Source organism: Aotus nancymaae, unplaced genomic scaffold (genome assembly GCF_030222135.1).
Source record: "Aotus nancymaae isolate 86718 unplaced genomic scaffold, 86718_ANA_hifiasm-v0.15.2.pri h1tg000059l, whole genome shotgun sequence".
Classification (NCBI taxonomy): Eukaryota; Metazoa; Chordata; class Mammalia; order Primates; family Aotidae; genus Aotus; species Aotus nancymaae.
In genome coordinates, this window is record NW_026988473.1 from 38,328,927 (window position 1) to 38,353,550 (window position 24,624).

The window sequence follows — 24,624 nt, forward strand, 5'->3', positions numbered from 1 at the left end:
AAATAAGAACTCTGTCATGGGATGTTAACAAAGTGGAAACATTTACTCTACCAGGTTTTAAGATGTATTATAAATTTTAAATGTATTTTAAATACATTTAATATTACACTACTAAAGCATAGTATTGTAAAATTTTTTAAAATCCTGAATTTAGGCATGTAAAGACATTATTTGAAAAAATTATTGCAATAGAAAGAAAGTTTAAGGAGATCTGCAAACATCTGAAAGGTCAAACAGAAAAGTTATTTTATTCATAGGGAGAAGAAAGCAAGTTTCAGGGATTATCTTTCTTTGTGTTAAGGAGGAACCATAGACGTGACAAAATTGGTTCAAGTTGAGGGTAGGTCAATGTTCAGGTTCCTATAAGGAGAAGAGAAGCTTAAAGTTTGGTCAAATCAGGTCAATTGCTTGTTCTGATGGATGAATGAATGGGGATAAACAGTTCAGCTAACCATTTATGAAATGAGGAATGAGAATTTGGAAGAAGGGAAGTGTGTCTGGCCTTTGTTACTATACACTGTTAATAACAACAAAAAAGAGAAACTGCAGGGATAAGGATGGATGTAAAAGAATTAAATTTTCCTGGTGCCAAAAGGGAAAGTGACTTCCCCCACCTCCTTTTCCTTGGAGTATAAGGGGGTCTTCAAAACACTCATGAAAAATGGATATTTGTGGTTTTCAATTTTTTTGTAAAAAATTAAACTCATATTAACTTATTATAACATGTCTGAACAGGATTTAGTTTGAGGGACTGAGAAGGACCCATCAATTTAAAAAGGGCCGCTGTTAGAGCAACATAAATTCTGCTAAAATTGAAGCAAGAACAAATATCAAATTTATGTCGAAGCTTAGGTAGAGGAATGGTGAACTCACTGATGCTTTACAAATAGCTTATGAAAACAATGCCCCCAAAGAGATCAACAGCTTACAAATGAATACGTCATTTTAAGAAGGGATGAGACGATGTCGAAGATGAAGCCCACAGCAGCAGACCATGCACATCAATATGCAAGGAAAAAATTCACCGTGTTCATGCCCTAATTGAAGAGGACTAACGACGAACAGCACAAATAATAGTGAACACCACAGATATCTCAACTGGTTCAGCTTTCACCATTCTGACTGAAAAAAAGTTGAGCAAACTTTCCAATCAATGGGTGTCAATACTGTTGCGCTCAGATCACCTGCAGACAAAAGCAGTTTTCAATAGAAATTTTAAATAAGTAGGATCAAGGTCCTTAAGAACTTCTTTGAAGAATTGTGACAGGAGATGAAACACGGCTTTGCCAGTGCTATTCTGAAGATAAAGCATAATAAAAGCAATCGCTACCAAGAGGTGGAAGTAGTTCGGGGAAAGCAAAAACAGACTAATCATGAGCAAAGACCATGGTAACAGTTTTTTGGGGGATGCTCAAGGAATTTTGCTTGTTGACATTCTGCTTATTATGAGAGTGTTTTGAGAAAATCAGCCAAAGTTTTAGCAGAAAAACTTCTGGGAATTCTTCAGCAGAGAGCCCTTCTTCACAGGGACAATGTTCCTGCTCATTCCTCTTATAAAACAAGGACAATTTTTGCAAGTTTCAGTAAGAAATAATTTGGCATCCACATTTCAGTCCTGAGCTGGCTCAGTCTGACTTATTTTGTTTCCTAATCTTAAATGTCTAGAATGGGCATTCCATTTTTCTTCAGTTAATAATGTAAATAAGACTGCATTTACATGGTTAGATTCCCAGGACCCTCGGTTCTTTAGGGATGAACTAAATGGCTGCTGTGATCACTTACAAAAAATGACTGGACCCTGACAAAGCTTATGTTGAAAAATAAAGTTTAAATTTTATTTTTTTATTTCTGTTTATCCACAAAATTTTGAAGCCCCCTCCTATTTCCTTTAGAGAACTTGTAAATTCTTTCTTTGTCCCTTTGAGATATGTGTAAAGTCTTTTAAAAAGCTAAATAAGTCTCTTGCCAATTTTATAAACCAGGCATGTTTTTCCTACGTTTTCTTCGATTAATCATTTTTAAATGTAAGCATCAAGAAAAGCAGAATACCTGTCTCCCAGTCTCCATGGAGTTTAGCCTAAGCACCTGGCTACATGCTGTAACTACTTCTTGATATAGAGATTTGAAAAGTTTTATTTTTTCTTGGAATAAAAGCAAGTAACTAACACAGATGAACATTTCAATTACCAGCTGAATTTAGGATGAACTATGTGGCAAACGGTGCTGTCAAGTCAAACTGGTGGGAAGGAAGATCTATGGGTATTAACTAAATCATACGTTGAAGAGTGGTTCTGTGTAGTAAGCAGTTTTCCAGAATACGAAATGATTCCTTTAACTATCCCTGGCTTCCAGGACTACAGAACTCAGATAAAATTCAACATTCTAAGTACTGATGCAAATATAGGCAGAGTAGATCAGCGGAATAAAATTCAGAGGTAGAGCTATAAAAATATAGATACTTAGGTTATAACAAAAGGTGGTATGGTAAAACAGTATGAAAAGTTGAATGTTTTCAATAATTGGTGCAACTAGACTGACTACACACTTGACTTACATTTAGTACAAGGCAAAAAAATTAATTACAGGTAGATAGAAGTTGTAAACGTAAAAGGTAAAATAATATGACTTTTAAGAAATAATATAGAAAATTAACTTCATTACCTTGGGGAAAGTTGAATATTAAAAGCATTATTAATATAAAAAGTTGAGAAAATGGGCTATATTAAAATTAAATACATCTATTTATCTAAACATATTCAAAAGGGAAACACAAAGTAAGATCAGTAGAATATACAATGAATAAAAAAAACTCAGATTAAAAATATACAAATAACTACTGCAAATTAACAAGAAAAGGGAAGACCTAATTGAAAGCAGCCAGAGACTTTGGCAGATACTTCACAAAATTGCATTTCTAAATGGCCAATAAACAGATACAAGGAGCTCAATCTCATTTACGTCAGGGAAGTGCAAATTAAAATATTAATGACACATACACAAATAAATTTCTATACCAAAAAATGAAAATGAACAAAAGTTCATACAAGAGCTAAATTGATCAACCAAATAAAGGTTGAGTTAAAGAAGCCAGACTATAAAGAACATATACTGTATGATTGCATTTTTATAGAATTTTAAAACAAGCCAAACTAATCTTTGCTGTAAGATCATTTGGTAATAGGGGAGGTGGGGATAGAAGAGTAAAAATTCAAAAGAGTGTTAGGAGTTAAACTGATGAAACCTAGTGGTGGGTGAACATGGGTGGTAAAGGAGCATCAGTATAAATAAATCTTAGGCTTCTTACTGATGCCTGAATGGAAGTGCTGTTCATGGGAAGAGGGATACTTAGAAGAGGAACTGGTTTGGATCATTTTTGTCTATTTGCTTTTTGGTACTGATGGTCAGGAGGACACATGGGAATAATAGCTAAAATGTTTGGCTTTAGGCAGGTCAAACATGAGTGCTTTTGATAGGTACACAGACATGATTTGTAGGTGAATGAATATATGAATCTGAACTTTTAAAAATACTTTACAAACCTAAATTTAAGATAATTAAAAAAAACATACTATCAGAAAGCAACTGTGTTGGGAAGAAGTACACTTAGAACGTATAAAATACAGCTGTGAAATATTATTTGACAAAAAAGATACTGATATGAATCCATCTATTACGTATTATTAGTGCAATGGAAAATTTTCCCTATAAATGGACTGAAATTTAGCATTGGTGTCCTATAAAAACTAGTTCTCTAGCTTTAAGGAAAGACATTGCAATTAAAATGATTAGATATATCTTATTTGTTTCTCTTTCTATACACATAGAAATTCCTGGGCCATATGTTTAATTTAAATCTCATATTGATAGTGTAAGCTTGTCTACCAGCACATATGGATAAATCTAGAGCTTTGTTCATGTTAAAAAGTCTGGCCTTCTACAACAAAAGGTATAAACACATAATCATATATATTCATCATATACATGATACATCATATACAAATCTACATATTGGTGTGTATATACACAAACATATCACATATATGGACTATAAAATATATACTACATATTGTGAAGCTCAGATGCCATGATGGTTGTGAAATGCTTTGAAATGTGTGAAATTCTATACTAATGTAAGATGTTCTTGTAATACTATTCAGTTTGTATATCCACTGAATCCAGTGTTCTGGATGAGGATAAAAAGGAAGGGACTTTTTCTATATTAACTTCCCAAATATCTTCCTCAATAACACAAGAACAATGTTGCTACACTATGAAGGAAGAGAAATTGTGCTTTAAGGTTGAATTAGCCTAAGGTATTGACAGTGTTTACAAAGAACAAGTAGCGGTAAATGAATATTGACATTTCTATTCCTGATCAAGTTCCTAATTTGTTCCAATGAGTTCATTGGCTTTTTATGAACAACTTTTCAAGGCAACAAATATCTCTAAAATACTTTTCAGTTTTCAGAGTGCATTACATACATTATTTCATTTGATTTTCACAATAATGTCAGTATTATCATTATTTGTTCTAAGAGAAATCATCGTATTTAGAAAGAAGCAGAGTTATGACTTGAAACAAGGTCTGATTCTGTGTCATTTGCTCTTTATTCCCACAAATCCTGACTTAGGTTTTTGTTGTTGTTTAATCCTGGTTAAAAAAAAAGGGGGGTGGAGAACATTTTTAGTTTGTGAATTCATATACTAAATTCTAGGAATTACATTTTGTTGAATATTCCTGTCAGTGAATTTTAAAAATATTTATTTAGGAACTAGGAAAAAATGGAATCAGACCTTTAATTCCTCAGGAAAAGAAAGCAAGAAATCTCAAAAAGGATCTTATTGTTAGAACCCTGGTGATTAAATTAATATACAAAATCAAAAGATAACAAGTGTTGGAGAGGAAGTGGAGAAAAGGGAACCCTTACACACTACAGATGAGAATACAAATTGGTACAGCCATTATGAAAGACAATATGGACAGTCCTCAAAAAATTTAAAATAGAGCTACCATATAATCCAACAATCCCATTACTGGATATATACCAAAGGGAATGAAATCAGTATATCTAAGAGATACCTGCCATCCTATGTTTACTGCAACATTATTCACAATAGCCAAGATGTGGAATCAACCTAAATGTCCAGCAGTGGATGAATGAAGAAAGAAAAGATGTATACACAGACTTAAATAAATTTTATGGCTACATATAGCCACAAAAAAGAATGAATTGCTGTCATTTGTGACAATATGAACCTAGAGGACATTAAGGTCAAAATAGAAAGATAAACACCATATGATCTTACTCATATGTGGAATCTAAAAGGTTGTTGTCATTGAAGTAGAGAGTGGAATAGTGGTTAGCAGAGAATGGGGAGAGGCGAGGGGGAGGAAAGAATGGGAGAGATTGGTCAATGGGTAAAAAGTTATAGTTAGACAAAAGGAATAAGTTCTGGGATTCTACTGCATAGTAGAATGATTGGCATTAACAATAAAATATCAAAATAGCTAGAAAAGAGGTTTTTGGATGAGTTTGTGTCCTTTGTAGGGACATGGATGAACCTGGGAACCATCATTCTCAGCAAACTGACACAAGAACAGAAAATCAAACACCACATGTTCTCACTCATAGGCGGGTGTTGAACAATGAGAACACATGGACACAGGGAGGGGAGCATCACACACTGGGGTCTGTCTGGGGGAAATAGGGGAGGGACAGTGGGGGGTGGGGAGTTGAGGAGAGATAGTATGGGGAGAAATGCCAGATATAGGTAATGGGGAGGAAGGCAGCAAATCACACTGCCATGTGTGTACCTATGCAACAATCTTGCATGTTCTTCACATGTACCCCAAAACCTAAAATGCAATAAAAAAAATAAATAAAATAAAAGAGGTTTTTGAATAGTCTCATCACAGAAAAATGAAATTTTAAGGTGATGGATATGCTAATCATCCCAATTTGATCATTACGCAATATATACATGTATTGAAACATCATATTTTATCGCATATGTACAATTATGTGTCAATTATATATATATATATATATATATATTTTTTTTTTTTTTTTTTTTTTTTTTGAGACGGAGTTTCGCTCTTGATACCCAGGCTGGAGCGCAATGGCGCGATCTCGGCTCACCGCAATCTCCGCCTCCTGGGTTCAGGCAATTCTCCTGCCTCAGCCTCCTGAGTAGCTGGGATTACAGGCACGCGCCACCGTGCCCAGCTAATTTTTTGTATTAGTAGAGACGGGGTTTCACCATGTTGACCAGGATGGTCTCGATCTCTTGACCTCGTGATCCACCCGCCTCGGCCTCCCAAAGTGCTGGGATTACAGGCTTGAGCCACCGCGCCCGGCCCAATTATATATTTTTAAAAATAAGTAAGCTATAAAAAATAACATAGAATCTTAAGTTTTTTCCCTCTGAAAGTCAGATAAATAACGATAATAATATCTAACACTTTTTGAACACTTGGTATATGCCAGGCACTGCTCAAACCTTCTTATGTGTTAACTAATTTATTTATCTGGGTAACCTATGAAATGGATACTATTCTTGTCTAAACACAAATCAACAGTGGCACAAAACCATGATTGTTTCTGAGACAGGTTTTTAATAGGAAACTTAAAGATCCTAGGACTTCAAATGGAAAGGGAACAATACCATTTAGAAGGTGGAAAATAGTTTTAAATGAAGGAAAAAACGTTTTGAGGTTTCTTAAATCCTATCCATATAGAAACAAATTAAAAAATTTCATTTCCATTTGGAATTATAAATATTTCCCCTACTATGCACTGAATGTATAAAACCAAACTCCAAGATTATAAAACCATTTTCAAAGATCTTACAAAGTTCTCTAGGTCTCAATTAATTGCTTTCTCCAATATTATATAACATCTCTTTCTTTGCTACATACATACCATCAACCACTCATATTTAAGCAACAGTTTGAGAGTTAGGGAGGGTAACAGGTTTATGTGTTCCAATCGTACTTTCAAAATTCCCAACATCACCAAATGCTTATATCCTATACAAACCACCTTGCAAAAATGGTATGACATATGCACATGTATCAAAGCACACACAAGCACCTATCTCATATTTGAAGGGATGTGCCGAAAGGTCTTCTCTACCTACAATTCTGTTTCTTGATGAGGACGGAAAGAAGGTTGCCTGATCTTCGATGAGGAACAGCTCCTGTCGATGTCTGCTGAATTGGGCAGTAAAATATTCAGGATGGGGATACTTCACATTCTGTGGGAGTCTTACAGGTCCAAGCATATAGCTTATAGGAGTATGCTTAGGGCGTGGAATATCACTCTCCTTAATAGGCATTTTGATTCCCAAGACTTCAGCATAGGTAACTAATACCTCCCAAGGGGCATGGATCTTGACAAAATAAGTTCTTCCATCTTCAGAGTCCTTCATAAAAATAGGCAAAATAGCAGAAAGTGTCACTGGTCAGTTTGTTACTGAGATGATTAGATAAAAGAGACAATATTTTATAAAATCTCAAACACATAAAAGCATTTTCAATTTTTTTAAATTTTTAGGCAAAACTTTGAGAAAAAATTCACAAAACATATAGTTACATAAACATGTACATATTTATACATATAATGTGTGTATATATATATGTGAGAGACAGAGAGAGACATATAAAAACACACACAAATGAGAAAGAATATTTTTAAAAAATGTATTTCATGGTCGATGTATACTCATCTCTAAATCCACAATTACCTATGTAGTTCTGGGCAATTTCTTAAGTTCTTAGTAACAACCTACAAGCTCAAAATTTTACTTAGGTTATATCAGGGATAAATATAAACTGCAAAATGTACTCACCCTTCTTACCCAGCTTCTTTGTGTAGCCTGCCCAAAGAGGAAGAACTTTAGGTAATGAAGGTTCATTACATAGGAAAAAATTATGGATTGTGTGGTATAATAATTTATCAGTTCAGTAAAAATGGGAGAACTAGAGAGTAATCCTTTCATTTTTCTTTTTCTTTTTTTTTTTTCTAAGGCAGAGCCTTACTCTGTTGACAAGGCTAGAGTGAAGTGGCACAACCATGGAACTCCTGGGCTCCAGCAATCCTTTCACTTCAGCCTCTCAAGTAGCTGGACTACAGGCACCATGCCCAACTAATGTTTTTTTTTTTTAAATTTTTTGTAGAGACAGGATCTTGCTATGTTGCCCAGGCTGAAACTACTAGAAATTTCATACACAGGGTGGGATATTAAATAGGCCTTTAAAAACAATTTGAAAGAAATTGTAGAAAAACAGTAAATAAGATGAGGTTAAAAAGAAAACTTGGCATATTCATGAACAGAAAGAACATCTTGGCTTAAATAGCAGGCTATGTTGCAAGACAGCATGGTTAATTATTTAGGGTTCCAGATGATAGGAAGACTTCAAAATGAAACTGTTATGAGAAAAAGGCTAAACCTTTTTCTTTAAATTCTTGATGGAAACTATGTCCATTTATAAAGTGTTCCATTGATTATTACATCGTCACAATACTTATCTACTTACCTGTACGACTAAGGCCTTATCATCCTACTATACATATTTGTAGCCAAAAGAGCTATTGTATTGCCCCCACAGAGTCTGTCCAGGCAAAGGCCAGAATAGGAGAAAACAACACTTAAAGAATGGTATAAATTAATAACTATATTTACCCTTTTGTCTTCAATTTCCAACTCAAGACCTGTTTTTCTGAGATTATTTTCAAACTCTTTTCTTCTTTCCTATGACAAAAATAACCAACAGAATTATGTAGAACACTTTTGCTTTATTTGCTCAGTATTAATAGATTCAATATGCAATAGCTGTGACTCTGGACGGGTCTCTGCCCTTCCCATGGTTGTATGTAAGTGTGCGCCATCTGAATGTCAAGTACTGATTTTCTCTTGCACTATAATTCACAACTACAAAAATGCAATGTATCCAGAAATAATAACCAGGAAATGCACAGAGCCTCTATCTAAAGAAATGCACAAAACTTTACTGAATAACATAAATTTAAAAAAAAAACTTTATAAACAGAGATATATGCTCCAAGTTGAAAAGACTCACTATTACAAAGATCAATACTCTTCAAATAAGTTATATATTTAATGGAATTTTAAGCCAGTATGTCATCAAGTCTTTTTAATCCTGAAGGTCAAAATGGCTTCTATTAGCAAAAAGTAAACTTAAGTTTAACTATAGGTCATTACTGAAATATACTAAATAATCACTTGGGTGCTTAGTTTTACGTTTGTTTGTTTTGTAGTGACAGGATCTCACTCTGTCAGCCTGGCGTACAGTGTTGTAATCACAGCCCACTGTGGCATCAAACCCCTGGGCTCAAGTAATCCTCCCCAGCCTCCAGAGTAACTGGGACTACAAGCAGGTGTTACTACATTCGGATAATTTTTTTAAAACTTTTTTTGTAGAGAGCAGGTCTCATGATCTATCCTAGGCTGGCCTTGAATTCCTGGCCTCAAATGATCCTCCTGCCTTAGTCAGCCAAAGCACTGGGATTACAGATGTGAACCACCCACCCAGTCTTTATTAAAACAATGCATTGATGACAAAAAAAAGTATGTTTCTTTTTAAAAATTTTTTATTGAGTTAAAATATACATATAAACTTACGATATTTACCATTTTTAGGTGGACAGTTAAGTAGTAATAAATACATTTATATTGCTTTCCACCCTTCATCCCCCTTCTTCCCCCTCCCTTTCCTGGCTTCTGGTGCCACCAATCTACTCTATCTTCATGAGATTCATGTTTTTACCTCCCACACATGAGTGGGAACGTATGACATTTGTCTTTCTGTGCTTGGTTTATTTCACTTAACATAATGGCTTACCGTTCCATCCATGGCTGCAAATGATAGTACTTCATTTATTCAATGGCTGAAAAATATTCCATTATGTGTATTTACCATATTTTCTTATCAAATAGTGGGTACTTTTCCTTTGCTGTGCAGAAGTTTTTTGGCTTGATATAATCCCAGTGGTCTATTTTTCCTTTAATTGCCTGGTCTTACACATGAAGTCTGCCTAAACCAATGTCCTGGAGCATTTTCCCTGTGTTTTCTTCTAGTAGCTTCGTAGTTTCAGGTCAAACCTTTAATCCCCTTTCATTTGATCTTTTATATGTTAAGAAATATGGGTCTGGTATCATTCTTCTACATATAGTTATCCGGTTTTACCAGCATCATTAATTAAAAAGTCTACCCTTTCTCCATTGTATGCTGTTGGCCACTTTGTCATAGAAAAGCTTGTTTTAAATGCATAGCTTCAAAGCTGGATTCTCTATTCTATTCCATTGGTCTGTGTGTCTGTTGTTATGCCAGTACCTTATTGAAGGTATGAGATGCAGAATAGTCACTTAGTTATGCACATTTGGAGGAGAAATGTGGGCTGGAAAAGACAATTCTGGAATTGTATGATTAATACATATAAAATCATAAAATATATAATTTTAAAACTGTGAGACAGAATGACAAAATACATCAGTGTAAGTTAAGGAAAGATGAGGATTAGGGACTGTGCCCTGAGGCACTTCAATAATAACAGATTTGGAAGAAGTAAAGACTGAGAAGGAGCAACTGTGAAATAAGAAAAAACTAAGATAATGTGGAGTCCTGGAAGTCACATGAAGAACATACATAAGGTACTTAAGGAGTGATGATGTGCACTGAACTTGGACAATTAACGTAATTAAACATTCATACTGCCTGCGAGGGGGAAAAAAAAGAAAAGGGAATGATCAACTGTTTCAAGTATTGCTTATAGGTAAAGTAAGATGAGGGCTGAGGCTTGACCATTGGATTTTATACAAGATAAGCAGAGTGGTTGGGATGAAGGCTTGAAATGAATGGGTTTAATATATAATTTAGTAGGAAAAAAAAAAAGAAATAGTAGCTGGTAGGAAAACTGGGACCAAAAAGAGGGATTTTAATTTTTTTAATATAGAAAAATTAACAGTGTATTTGTTAATTGAAGAAAATGTCCTAGTAAAGAATATCAAATATAATTTAGGAGAAAGAAATAATTTTACAAGCAATATCCCAAAATAGGTATACAGAAAAGAGTTAATAAAGCAGGCATTAAACTGCTGTCCTTAGAGAGACCTGCTGCAACTTTAGAAAGGTAGGTTCCAGTATCTGGGGCCTTGCTTTTCTGAAGAGTTCCCTCCACTCCCAGACCCCATAAGAGTGGCTCATTTTGCCTATACTGTTTGTACAGTGTTATTTATGCTGAATATCTGCTTTCCTTCTGAAAGTATGAAATTTTGGTATGTGCTAGGCAGAAGGTGACAAGGTAACCAGCCCTAATAAAAACCTAGGGGACTTAGTCTGCAATGGGCTTGCCCAATAGCTATTTCACATGTGTTTTCATACACTGTTGCTGGAAAAAATAAGTGTATATCCTATGATTCTACTGAGAGAGAATTCTTACAAGCTTGCTCCTGGTTTCCTCTGGACTTTTCCCATGAGCTTTTTCCCTTGCTTGTTTTGCTTTGTATCATATCACTGTAACAAAACATCCCCGTAAGTATGACTATATACTGAGTCCTGTGATTCTTTTAATGAACCCCTAAACTTGAGGGTTGTCTTTGGCACTTCTGAATAGCAGGCAAGAAGAAACAGAATCAAGGGCAGAAGTGGAGGAGTTGGCTTTAGGTAGAAGGATAGTTTGTCTATGGTAACAGAAAGTAAGGTAGCTTACAGAGGCAAAATTCCTGGTGGATGGATAGATGTGGTGGTGGAAATTGATAGGTTTTCTTTTCTTGCTTCAGTTTTCTCAATTAAGCAGAAAAGTGTGATCAGTTAAGCTTGAAGAAGTGTTGGAAGTATAAGAAGAGAAAAACTGTTATAAAACAGTCATCTAGGAGAATGGAAGACAACAGAATATGGAAGGAAAGTATGATTCCCACACAGCATAAGGACCCAGTTGAGGTCTATGGGCACAAATATAAGGTAAAGTCAGTCAGTAAATTGTAAGTTTTTCTGCAGCCTTGATCTCCTGGACTCAATTGATCCTCCTGCCTCAGCCTCCTGACCTGAGCAACAGAACAAGGCTTTGACTCAAAAATAAAAAAAAAAATTAAAAAATTGTTGTGAGTTGCCAGGTTATGAGAAGGAATATCTACAACTGATTGACAATAATACACTCATATAGAGTTCAAGACCTCAGAGCCAGATGTAGCACATGAGCTACACTTTAGGAAGTCTACTTTTGGGTAGGGAAGTTAAGTGTATTACTGGTTTTAAATAGGAAAGTTGCATTATATTAGGTGGTTACGCCTTTGAAGTTTTATGGATTGAAAAATAGTGTATATGGGTGTATGGGTTGAAATGTGTGCTGGCTGACCAAAGAACAGATGGTGGAGGACATCAGTTTTAGTCTGCTTGGCACCATCTTTCCAGTGGGCTATCAATCACAATGTGTTGTCCCCCACCTAAAAAATAAATGGTAAGTTTTTCTTTCTGTATGGGTGCTGGCATGTAGTAGGTGGGGCTGGGTTTAACTAAAGTTGTTGTTTTGTCAAGTACAACTAGGAGAGGGGCAAGGGACTTGATTGGATATGCAACAGAGTAATTACAATTGTTGACCATGAGGCATAGACTGAATAAAGATTGAGAGGGGAATAAGAGCAGTAAAAAGTACTAAGATGATTGCATCTTATCTGGTCCTGGTGAGACTGAAAGAAGAATGTGGGTCAGAAAGATTTGAGGCATAGTCAGACAGTTGTTCTCATAGAATGAGATTATAAGGAGTTGCAGTTGTTAGTAATGACAGGTTCTAAGTGAGTGAATGGCTGAGTAGAAGCTAAGATCAATGGAAAAGGGAAGTCAAGGAACAGAGAGGCCAGAATGCCAAAATAATCATCTAAGTATGAATTGATATTATCAGTGATCTGAAAAAGATTGTTGGAGAGACTGACAGTGATCCAGGAGCTAAAATTGTTGAGGAATAGAAGATCTAGAGACAGACAAACGACAAAAACAATGCAGGGTAATAATAAATCTGATGAGATTTAAAGCCCAGAAATTTCAGGGACAGGTGAAGAAGAAGAGTATAATCAACAAGATACAATGAGGGCAAACAGCATTTACCCCATCTCTAGGGAAATACTGTGTAAAGAAAAATAACCATCACTTGAAAGTCCTGCTAGGGGAAGCAACAAACCTCAAAGAGGTTTAAAGGGAACATTTAGAGAAAAGATGAAAATGATGATGGGTCATGAATTTCAGAGGCCTGGTAGAAGGCTTTCCAGGGAGTGGGTGGAAAAAAGGGGCAGACCTGTATATGTACAGAATCTTGTGGGAATAATATCTTTATTTTTTATTTTTATTTTATATGACATTTATTTTTCAAGTATATAAGTCAATGTGTGTGTATGTACACACACATGTGTATAAAAATGGATTAATTAATTTATGATTTCAAAGATTGAGTATTGAGCATCCATTATACTCCAATCACTGTTCTAGGACTTGGGTATATAGCAATGAAGAAGACAAATTACTTCACCTCAGAAACTTAATTTATATTGTTGGAGACACAAGTAAAAATAAGTAAGTTCATAAAGTGAGGTGTTATAATACAAAAAAAAGAGAATCAGGAATAGAGCACAATATAAAGGCTATGCCAGGGGGAATGGATTAGTCGTACCTTTCCAAAATAAAAATATCACATAAAAGGTAATTATTATTTTTTATTATTTTTTTTGAGAGGGAGTCTCACTTTGTTGCCTAGGCTGGAGTGCAGTGGCACAATTTCAGCTCATTGCAACCTCCCTCTCCTGACTTCAAGCAATTCTCTGCCTCAGCCTCCCAAGTAGTTGGGATTATGGGTGCCCGCCACCATGCCTGGCTAATTTTTGTATTTTTAGTATAGATAGGGTTTCACCATCTTGGCCAGGCTGATCTTGAACTCTTGACCTCACGATCTACCCACTTCAGCCACCCAAAGTGCTGTGATTACAGGCGTGAGCCACTGCGCCTGGCCAAAAGGTAATTATTATATTCAGACACACACCTCAAAATTTGGAAGTTACATTTAATATCTAAAGTGAGCTATAAAAATAATCTGTTACTTAAAAGAAGAAAAAGAAGTTAGTATACAAAATATCCATCTTAGATTTAATATCTAAAGTGACCTATAAAAAGAATCAGTTACTTGGAAGAAGAAGAAAAATAAGTTAGTATGCAAAATATCCAAAAAACAACATTGACTTTACATGTCTATTCTTAGGCTGCCTACTTTACAGTTATCTTACTCAGTTTCAGTTTTCAGTTAACACTTCAGGGCCTCTCACTTTTACAACATAATTCGACGCAGATATCCATGTGAAACTATAAAATGTGCTTCTTTTTATTATTCCCACTTCTCTTAGACAGCACTTACCGCCTTTAACTCTGCATCTTTCTTTATGTCATCAACATAGGAAAGCACAAAGTCAATTTGCCTAATCCCATCTCGGAAGAAGATAGAATCTTTGCTTTGCTGATTTTTTTGAAACTGCAGGAGACATAAATGACACAATTTTAAATTATAGTGTTATTCTGAAATGACTAAAGCACAAAAGGAATTATTTATAATTTAGTCACCAGTTACTTTTTTTGTCTTGAAACAACAAGTCAAGACAAATAACCAGAGTTTTCAGCAACAGATTATGCTTTGTTTTATAAAGTGAAATTCCATATAAAACATTAAGAAATAATGACTCAGGAGGAAGATAAGCATGTTAACTACATGCACATACAACAAAAATGCTGCAAACATACCAAAATATGAAATGAATATATGTATACATTGATCCCAAAATGCATATTGAGAGAGAGACTTGTTATCTTCATTAAACAGCATATCACTTAGTCCACTAAATAATTCACGGCTGCACACAACTTTGGGGGTATTAAGTACAGACAAGTTAATGGAGTCTCACTATAAGAAAATAAATTTATGATTAATGTCTATTCTATGTTTTTATAAAATTGTCACTTCCAAATTCAACTTTGTAAGTATTAAAATAAAATCATGGTGCAGTTAAATATTAGAAAGCAGGTAGCTTATTAGCTGGTGTCTCAAGGCAGGTTTCATGCAACTCATCCTTCAACATCAGTTTCCCAGGTGAGCAAAAATCAATCCTTTGTTTAAATTTGCAAGAATTCTCTTAGTATAATAATCACACTTTCAAGTTCAACTTTCACATGTTGTATAGTTAGTTCATTAATTCCTTCACTTTCAAAACAGCAAAAACACTAGAGAGCTTCAGAAGGAAGAGATTCCATGTATGACTTACTTGATTTTCTTCAAAGTTTATATGTAATATTTAATAATTATAATGGCCTACATGTATTATACTTAGAATTATGAAAATAGATAATATAGTGGCTGTCAATGAGATAATTTTCCAATTGCTTTAGCTCACGTGCAAATGAGTAACTATATGGTTTTAATTTTCACACCATTGTTTCTATTAATTTTTGAGTTTCTTTTATATTACCCTATGGCATTTTTTACCCAAGTCAGGTGAGACAGGCCTCCCAGAAAAGGGAATGAATGTAGATCAGTTATATGCAAATAAGTCATAAATCTCATGTTTGATCTGTGGTTTATGAACAAAGTAAGTGCATTTATACAGCTAATGCAAAGCTGATGTGTCTCAGAAAAAACTAGCTCCAATGCACAGGAAGAAATGAGTGGAAAATGGAACAAAAAAATTTTTTAAAAACATCCAGGAAACCTACAGATTAAATGCCAAGATATAGTCACTCAAATGTTATGCCTGAGTTCTCTTCACCTGGGCCAAAGGATAATAATCTCCTATTTCCTAAAAGAATCTGAGAAAAATAAAACTTCTATCACATTATACTTTGACTATAAATCACCAAAAATGGAAAAGAAAGAAAAAACAAAACCAAACAAATCATTGGCACTCTTGTAAATCATCACAGCATTAGCATCTTATGAAATTCACTAAAATTCTTGGAAGTCAACTGAGGCAGAAAAAATATACTACTTAGACTAAGTAAAATCAAAGCTCAAAAATTAGAGGGGAAAAAGTAGTCCTCTTACTCTAAGTCTGTGACGGTCATATTTTATATGAGAGGGATTTTTGTTATTTTTTGTTTTGTTTTCAAAAATTAATATATTTACAGGTACTTATATTGTTTATACAAGCTAAATCTGAGTACACAGAGAGCAGTTCTGGTGACAGAACATGTGCACATAGGAATTAACAAAAGTCACATTCAGAGTATCTGACAACTAGGAAATAGACAAAGTAGCTAAGAGAACAGTAACTCCAATGATTTTCCTGAGTGCTCAGTCAAAAATGGGTATGCACACTGTCTTCATGAATGAAAGCCAAAGGCTAGCTAGGAAGACCCAAATTTCTATCATTATATAATATCCTGATGATAAACTGTAAATCTGTTTTAAATATGAAAACAATCACTGGGAGCCTTGTAAATCACTTAGGACTATTAATAAAAATCAGTTAATGCTGAGGCAGAAAAATCTGATAATTCTGTCAATATAACTGAGTATTACTAAAACACATCATGCTTTTGTTTTGCTCAAAACATGATATAAATATATTTTGTAGTATGTGTGTGCATTTGTTTGTGTTTACATTTGATTTGTCCTTAGAAATATCTATTTGTAATTATGTAAACAACTGAGTGGCTTCTCTGTAAAGGATGTAGTTATTCTGTGGTTCAAAAACCTGTATTACTGGCTGGGCATGGTGACTCATGCCAGTAATCCCAGCATTTTGGGAGGCCGAGGTGAGATGATTGCTTGAGCTCAGGAGTTCAAGATCAGCCTGGACAACAAGATGAAACCACTCATCTCTCCTAAAAATACAAAAACTAGCCGGGCATGGTGGTGTGCACCTGTGACCCCAGCTACTCAGGAGGCTGAGGTAGGAGGATTACCTGAATCTGGGAGGTTGAGGCTGCAGTAGCCCTGATTGCACCACTGCACTCCAACCTGGGCGATAGAGTGAGACCCTATCTGAAAACAAAACAAAATAAAACCCTGAATTCCTGATGAGAGTTCATAAACCTCTGAAACCATATGAATTTTTCTGTGTGTGTGAGTGTATGTATATACAGTATGTATATACATGTTAGGAGGAGGATCTATAGATTTCATCTAATCCAAAACCAATTAAAAATCACTATTCTTAAACTTCAATTGCCTGGGGATTAGGAACCAGTAACAAAGTTCCCCCAAATCAAATTATTCATTAGAAGAAAAATAACTCAGGCTATCACTGCAGCCACCCAGAGCATAAGCAGCATCATTCAGCACTGGTTTTACCATAAGCCGCCGCCTCAGGAACAAATTGTATCGCTTTGCAGGCTGTGAAGCAACCAATAAAGAATTAGCAAATCCTGCCCCAGAATTACAGTAAAGATTCCAAAAAACAGACACAAACCAACTAACCCTCAGTAGGATTATTTTCTAAGAGAGAGAGAGAGAGAGAGAGAGAGAGAGAGTGTGTGTGTGTGTGTGTGTGTGTGTGTGTGTGTGTGTGATATTTCAAGCTGGACGACAGAAATTACCAAGGAAAAAGGAAGAAAAAATGGGTAGAAAGCAATAAACATGTAAAGAAAAAACAAAAGGAGACATCAAATAAATTTTCCTAAACTCTTTAAACAGTGGCTAAAAATAATAAATATTTGTGGATTTATATTTTATTTATTTATTTCAAATTTTTTAAGTTCAGGGGTATATGTGCAGGATGTGCAGATGTGTTACATTGGGAAATATGTGTCATAGGGGTTGGTTCTACAGATTATTTCATCACCCAGGTATTAAGCATAGTACCCAGTAGTTATTTTCCCTGATTCTCTCCCTCCTCCCAACCTCCACCCTCTGAAAGACCCCAGTGTGTTGTTTTCTTCTATGTGTCAGTGTGTTCCCATCATGTGGCTCCCACTTATCAGTGAGAACTTGCAGTATATGTTTTCTGTTTTTGTGTTAGTTTGCCAGGGATAATGACCTCCATCTCCAACCATGTTTCTTCAAAGGATATAATTAAGGAAGAGAAGAGAGAAAAAAAATAATGAAGGAAAATATGGAAATAAGAATATAAAATAAAATAGATATTTTTTGTTAAGTATTCCTATATATACCAGAAAAAGAAAGTAAAATTACTACATTTATACTGGGATGATGTGTGTTATGAAAAGTTTAAAAAAGTTTTTTTTTTTTAAATTTCATGAGCATATAAGCATGCAATATACTAGAATACATAAAAAGTCATTCAATTATTCAAATGGTGAGATGTCTCCAATTTTCAATTATGTGGTCATTATTTAAAATACAAAGGCAATTATCTAAAAATATCTGGGATACTCAACTATATTTGAAAGAAAACCAAACCTATAGCATAAAAGAGCAAGAACTGTGTGTATTTTATAGTGTAACGAATAGATAAATAATCCAATACAATTACTTAAACTAGTCTCTTCCTGGAATGCGCTGAAGAAGCCTAAGCAACTAGTGACTATTGGAGTGAAAATTCCTGCCCTGTAAACTAATGTTTTCTATATGTAGATAGAGGAGTTAATATTGCTGTTATTTAAAACACAAAAGATACAAGACAAATGTTGGTCATTGCAGAAAGTCTATTTTAAACTATATTATTATGATGGCCTGAAATTTTTCACCTCAGTATTTTAATTTTCTTGGTATCTTTCATGAGATTAACAGGCTACTGGTTTTCTCAGATGTTTTTCCTAAATTCATTAAAGAATTGTTAAGAGAAATCAAAGAGTCCTACACTAAAGGACCATGCAGGGCCACATTCTGACTTTCATGGATCATAGACCTAAGCATAAAAACTAAAACTATAAAACTGAAGAAAATCTTAGAAATCTCCCCTACTTTGGTGTACGCAAATATTTCTTAAATGGAACACAAAAAGCATCGATGGTAAAAGACAAAATATGACAAACTGAACTTCTACACTTCTAAATGTGCTTTTCTAAAAATCACTGTATATAAATGAAAAGGTAAGAAACAAATTGGAAGAAAATGTTCACAATAAATAAGATTGACAACGGTCTTCTATCCAGAATACATAAACAACTCTTATAAGTCAGTACAAAGATAATCAACTCAATTTTTTAAAATGCAGAAAAGATTTGAATAGTTCACAAAAGAAGATCTATGAATGTCCAATATGCCCATGAAAAGAAGGGCAACATCATTATTTATAAAAGAAATGAGAATTGAAATCACAAGACACTATTATTCATCCATTAGAATTACTGAAATTAAAAAGCTATCAATATCAATATCAGTATTAATATCAAATGTTGGTGAAGACGTACAGCAATTAGAACCCTTATACATTGCTGGTAGGAATAAAAAATAGTACAATCACTTTTAAAAATAGTGTGACAGTTTTACATAAAATTACACCTTTATTTTCCACGGGTCCCAGAAATTCTACTCCCAAGAAATTACCCAAGATTAATGAAAATATACATCTATACGAACAGTTCTTACATGAATGTTCGTAACAGCTTTATTCATAATGGTCCTCAAACTGAAAACTATCCAAATATCTATGAATGGATGGATGAGTGGATAAATTTCAGTTTATCCATACAATGAAATATTACTGAACAATAAAATAAACAATAATATATGTAATACAGATATATTCAAAAATAATCAACTTATTAGTAATATTTGGAGTTTTGGATGTGTCTTACAAACATTATAATGAGCAAAAGCAGCCAGAAGCCAGATACAAAATAGTGTATACTGTAAAATCCCATTTATATATTACATTAGAAATAAAAACAAATCAGCAGTTGCCTAGAATAGAGTAGGAGGAAAATTGCTAAAGGGACCTTTTTGAAGTAATGGAAATCTTCTACATGAAGTATAGTTTGTTAAAGCTCATCAAACTACATACTTAAAATGGATGCATTTGTGTCCAATGTAGAACCAATGAAGAAGAAAACTTTTTCTAAATTCTGACTTGAGCTACTAAAAGAATATATTGGGTGTTGCTGAGATGAGAAAGACTTCAGACAAGCAGTTTTTTTTTTTTTTTTAATTTTTGTAGGGGAAGATCCAGAATTACATTTTGGACCTATTAATCTTGAGATATCTTTTAGACATCAATATTCATATTTCAAGAAGCATTTGGGTATTTAAAAGTGAAACTGAGGAGCAATGATCATGCTCAAAACTTTAACTTGGGAATTGAGATGGCATATCAATTGTACTTAAAGCCTTGAAACTGGATGAAATCACTAGGAGACTGAATGAATGACTGAATCATAAGGTAATAATATCTAAGTATATGCACAGATCAATTATAAAAACTGTGCTTATATTCATACTAATTGCTTCTTATCATTTTACTCAAAGGTCCCTTCTGATTGGTCTGTGCCTATGCCATATCAGTTATTAAATATTTGGAATATCATCCCTGAGGTTAACAAGGCCCACACTCCTTCAAAATCTGCTAATTGCATATCTGTCATTATTTAATCACCTTTAGTGTGTCCTTTCAATTCCCATTCTTTGCTTACTAAATAAACTCTAAATACTTATGAAACTATTCTGTCTAATCCTCTGCAGTAGTCACTTTAAGATAGTTCTCTTAAGCATAATAGTTTCTATCTTTCTGTATTTTATTTAGTGGCCTTAGTGACCTTTCTATACTGACAATCTGTGTAACCACTTAGGTACTCAATCAAGTCCACTGTTCACTATTTTATATCAAAAAAATTTTAATTATATTATTCTATATTTATAAAATAATTTATATTGAGGTTCTATCATAATAATCACAGTAGAAACCGTAAGTAGAAACCATAGTAGAAACCACAAGACTCCATTTTTTTTCCTCGAAAACACATCCAGTGATATTCTTATGGTTTATCCTAGCACATTCCCTCTCCCCTACTCTCCACCCTGCTTTTTGCCCTGTGCAGGCAACAAAGAGCTCCCTTGACCTCTTGCTTCTCACAAATGATTGGAAAGAATAAGAGTGTTTTCCTTCTCAAGGTTGAATTAAGAAAGGCTGTGTCCCCTCACTAAAGGTCACTGAGCGTCTTGATAATGTCTTCAGTAGATGATGTTTTCCTTCTGGGTTCCAATAAGTGTTCCTTCACCTATTCCCTTCAGTTCTATGGATTTTAATAAATTAAAGATTACTAGACCTATACATACTGAGATTCTCTTACACTCCATCTTTGTAAAAGTCTATCCTACACTAAGTAGGTCTACCAGGACCCTGATTTATACAGATTTTTCTTTTGTGATATTTACACACACACACATACATTTATATATAAATTTCATGGAGACACAGTTGATTATAGGACTGTGGCAGGAAATGTTCAAGATGAGCTTGGAGCATCTTGTCAGAAAGTTGGGAAATACTCCAAACAATACTAAATAATAATAATAATAATAATAATAGGGGTATGTCAGGGGTATACACAAGTCAACTAAAAAGCTCCCAGCCAACTGATATGGCTTATGTCTTGTAATTCCAACCACTCAGGAAGCTTGAGTGGGAGGACTGCTTGAGCCCGGAAACTGAGAGCAACCTGAGAAACACAGTGAGACCCAATTAAAAAAATTAATTAGCTGGGTGTGCTGGTAACACTCCTGTAATCTCAGGGAGGCTGAGGTGAGAGGATTGCTTGAGCCCAGGAGTATAAGGCTGCAGTAAGCTATGATCATGCCACTGCACTCCAACCTAGGCAACAGAGCAAGACACTGTCACTAAATAAAAACAAAACAAAAACAAAAACTCCCAATATCCAAAGCTAGAACAACTTAAGCAAGAAAATAAAGTAGTATTTAGTTTATAACATAAAGTATAAAATAAACATCCATAAGTACATAGCGACAAAAAGGAAGGAAGAAAGATCTCCCACACACACAAAAAACAATTCCAAGTAATTGATTCATCCATAAGAAGGGAGAGCATAATCCCAATCCTTTTGTTGTAGGCTTCAAATACTGACTTTCTTCTGAAGAATGCAGTATGGAAAGGGAGAAAAAAAACAAAAGAGTAATTTTACAGTAGAGAAACCTGCTAAACACAACCTCAAGCCAGGTAATCAAGGTTAAAACATCAAGGGTGATAAAGTGATGTTGACAGAATATACCCTTGATATGACATGAAGAGAATGATACTTCTATTATCTTCCTCCAAAAACACATAATCCCAGTCTAATCATAAAAAAAAAAAAAAAATCAGGAAAGTCCCAATTGAAGGACATTCTACAAAATACCTGACCAGTACTCCTCAAAACTGTGAAGGATATAAAAATCAAAAGAAGTATAAGAAACCATCACAACCAAGAGGAGTCTGAGGAGACGAGACTACTAAATGCAATGCTGCATCCCCAGTGAGATATTGGAATAGGGAAAGAATTAGGGGAAAAGTAAGAAAATCTGGATAAAGCATGAGCTTTATTTGATAATAATGCACCAATATAGGTTCATTAATTGTTACAAATGTACCATACTAATGTAAGATTCTAATAACAGGAGAAAATAAGTATGGGGTATAAGGAACTCTGTTTAGACTTTATTTATAATAAAATCCAAAACTATATTAAAATATAAAGTTTATTTTTAAAAAGAAGCCTACTGTTTAACAACTGTTTAATCAAAGATAATGTCATATAGTGAATCAAATATCTTAAGTCATTTTAAAGTCATTTAGAATTTAAAAATTAAATTATTGATATTTAACATATTTGGGGAAAGTATCGGCAACTTGTATCACAGGCAGGGAGATAAATATGTAAAGTGCTCCAAAAAAAAAAAAAGTAAAAAGAAAAACCTAACTGACAGGAAATGGACAAGATATATGAACAAAGTGATCTAGTAAAGTAAATTTAAATGACCACTCAATGTAGAAAAAGATAAATATCTCACACATATTGTGAGAAATGCAATTTTAAACGATACTAAGATACTGTGCTAAGTGGAATAGCTACCAATAGCCATTATCTATCCCACTATCATCAGACAGGCAAGAATCTAAAAGCATAACAACACACTGCTGATAGGGCTGTGGGGAAACAGGTACTCTCATACGTTTGTTACAAATACAGAAATCAGGGGAGTTTGGCAACGTATGGCAAAATTACATACACCTTTTTTCTCTGATAAATAAATTCCATGCCAAAAAATAAAATGACCAAAATATTATAAGACCAAAATATAAATACAAAATGACCAAAAATATAATGACCAAAATATATAAGAATTCCCAAGGGTATTCACTTTAGCAACATTTGTAATAGCATTGGAAAAATAAGCCAAACAAAAATGGTAACTATTATATAAAAGGATTGAGAGGACCAAGAAGAAAGATTTCTCTGAAAACACTTTCATATTTTCAACTTAAAATAGATTTACCGTCAAGCTAATAAAGTCTAATCTTCAGGGGATCTTACTTGCCATCTGCCCCTTCCAAGGGTTTAAGAAGGCCTCTAGCAATGTGTTCCTATGGTAAAATATTTTTGTAAATGTTTTAAAGTAAGATATGTTTTCATATGTTTCTTAAAGAGTGATATCAAAATTGTATAAGCTTTAGCCTCATCTAAATGTAATTTGATCTGTGGATTTCAACTTTGGAATCATGTAAATGCTTTACATGGTTTAAAAAAAAAGTAAAAATAAATAAATAGAGAAAACAAGCCAACAACATTTCAATTGTTTTAATTTGATCAATTTCACAATCCTCATTCCAGAATACTAAATATTGGTACCCTAGTGAAAAGCAAACCATCATTTATGTTAAAATTATTAGTATAAGAATAAAACTCTATTTCCCCATCTTCCCAAACAGCATTTTTTACTTACTAAGAAACTAATGAAAACTTTTTGTCCCTTTATTCACCTTTTAATTGATATTTAAGTTTGATTTTTAAATGAATTGTACTTCTTCATGATCATCCTCAGCCATGTACATACAGACAAGAAGAGTGATGTAACAGAGAAAGAATACTGAACTAAGCCTCAGAAACTTGAATGCTAGTAAAGGATCAACCCCTTAAACATAAGGATAACTTTAGTCAACTCATTACACCTCTTAGACCCTTCATTTTCTCATTTGTAAAACTGGAAAAAAATAAAATCCAAGCAAAGTATTATGCTTAGTGTGTCATTCTCATTGATATGTCTGATGTCATTTTTTTTCCCTACAGAAACTACTTTTTTTCCTAAAGTAATACATTCTCAAATACCATGTAGAAGAGCATGTCAAACAACTGAAGTGAAAAAGAGAGCATCACCATTGCAGACTACAAAAAGATGTCCCATTTGTGTCCATGCAAGAAAGGATAGTACTGGTCACTGCTTACCATTGTTTCTTCATTGATGAGAAAGCTGGTCTCTCTGCTGCTCAGGCTCTGATAACAGTACCGGAGGAAGATATAATTATGTTATTAATAGTGCAGGTGGAGCAAAGGGAGCTTTTAAGATTCACTAACAAAAACTCTATATTCTCTACGCAGAAACACTTAACCTGGAACCACCTGGAAATCATATGCAAAACAGTGGACATATATACGTGTATACACATGCATGTGTGTTCATGTAT

At 34.2% G+C, this 24,624-nt stretch overlaps 1 protein-coding gene across 4 annotated transcripts in view; it reads right to left on the bottom strand.

The window, feature by feature from the left end:
• ANO5 (anoctamin 5) overlaps positions 1–24,624 on the bottom strand; it is a 94,173-nt gene that overhangs the window by 49,073 nt on the left and 20,476 nt on the right. For 3 of the 4 annotated variants that reach the window (XM_012456480.2, XM_012456481.2, XM_064365105.1), the window contains exons 3-7: positions 24,386–24,433; positions 17,343–17,384; positions 14,418–14,531; positions 8,686–8,754; positions 7,141–7,425 (exon numbers count right to left, since the gene is read on the bottom strand). In XM_012456480.2, the coding sequence (XP_012311903.2) occupies positions 7,141–7,425; positions 8,686–8,754; positions 14,418–14,531; positions 17,343–17,384; positions 24,386–24,433 (558 nt within the window). The remainder of the gene's footprint in view (positions 1–7,140; positions 7,426–8,685; positions 8,755–14,417; positions 14,532–17,342; positions 17,385–24,385; positions 24,434–24,624) is intronic. The other variant, XM_064365104.1, reaches the window with a different exon arrangement.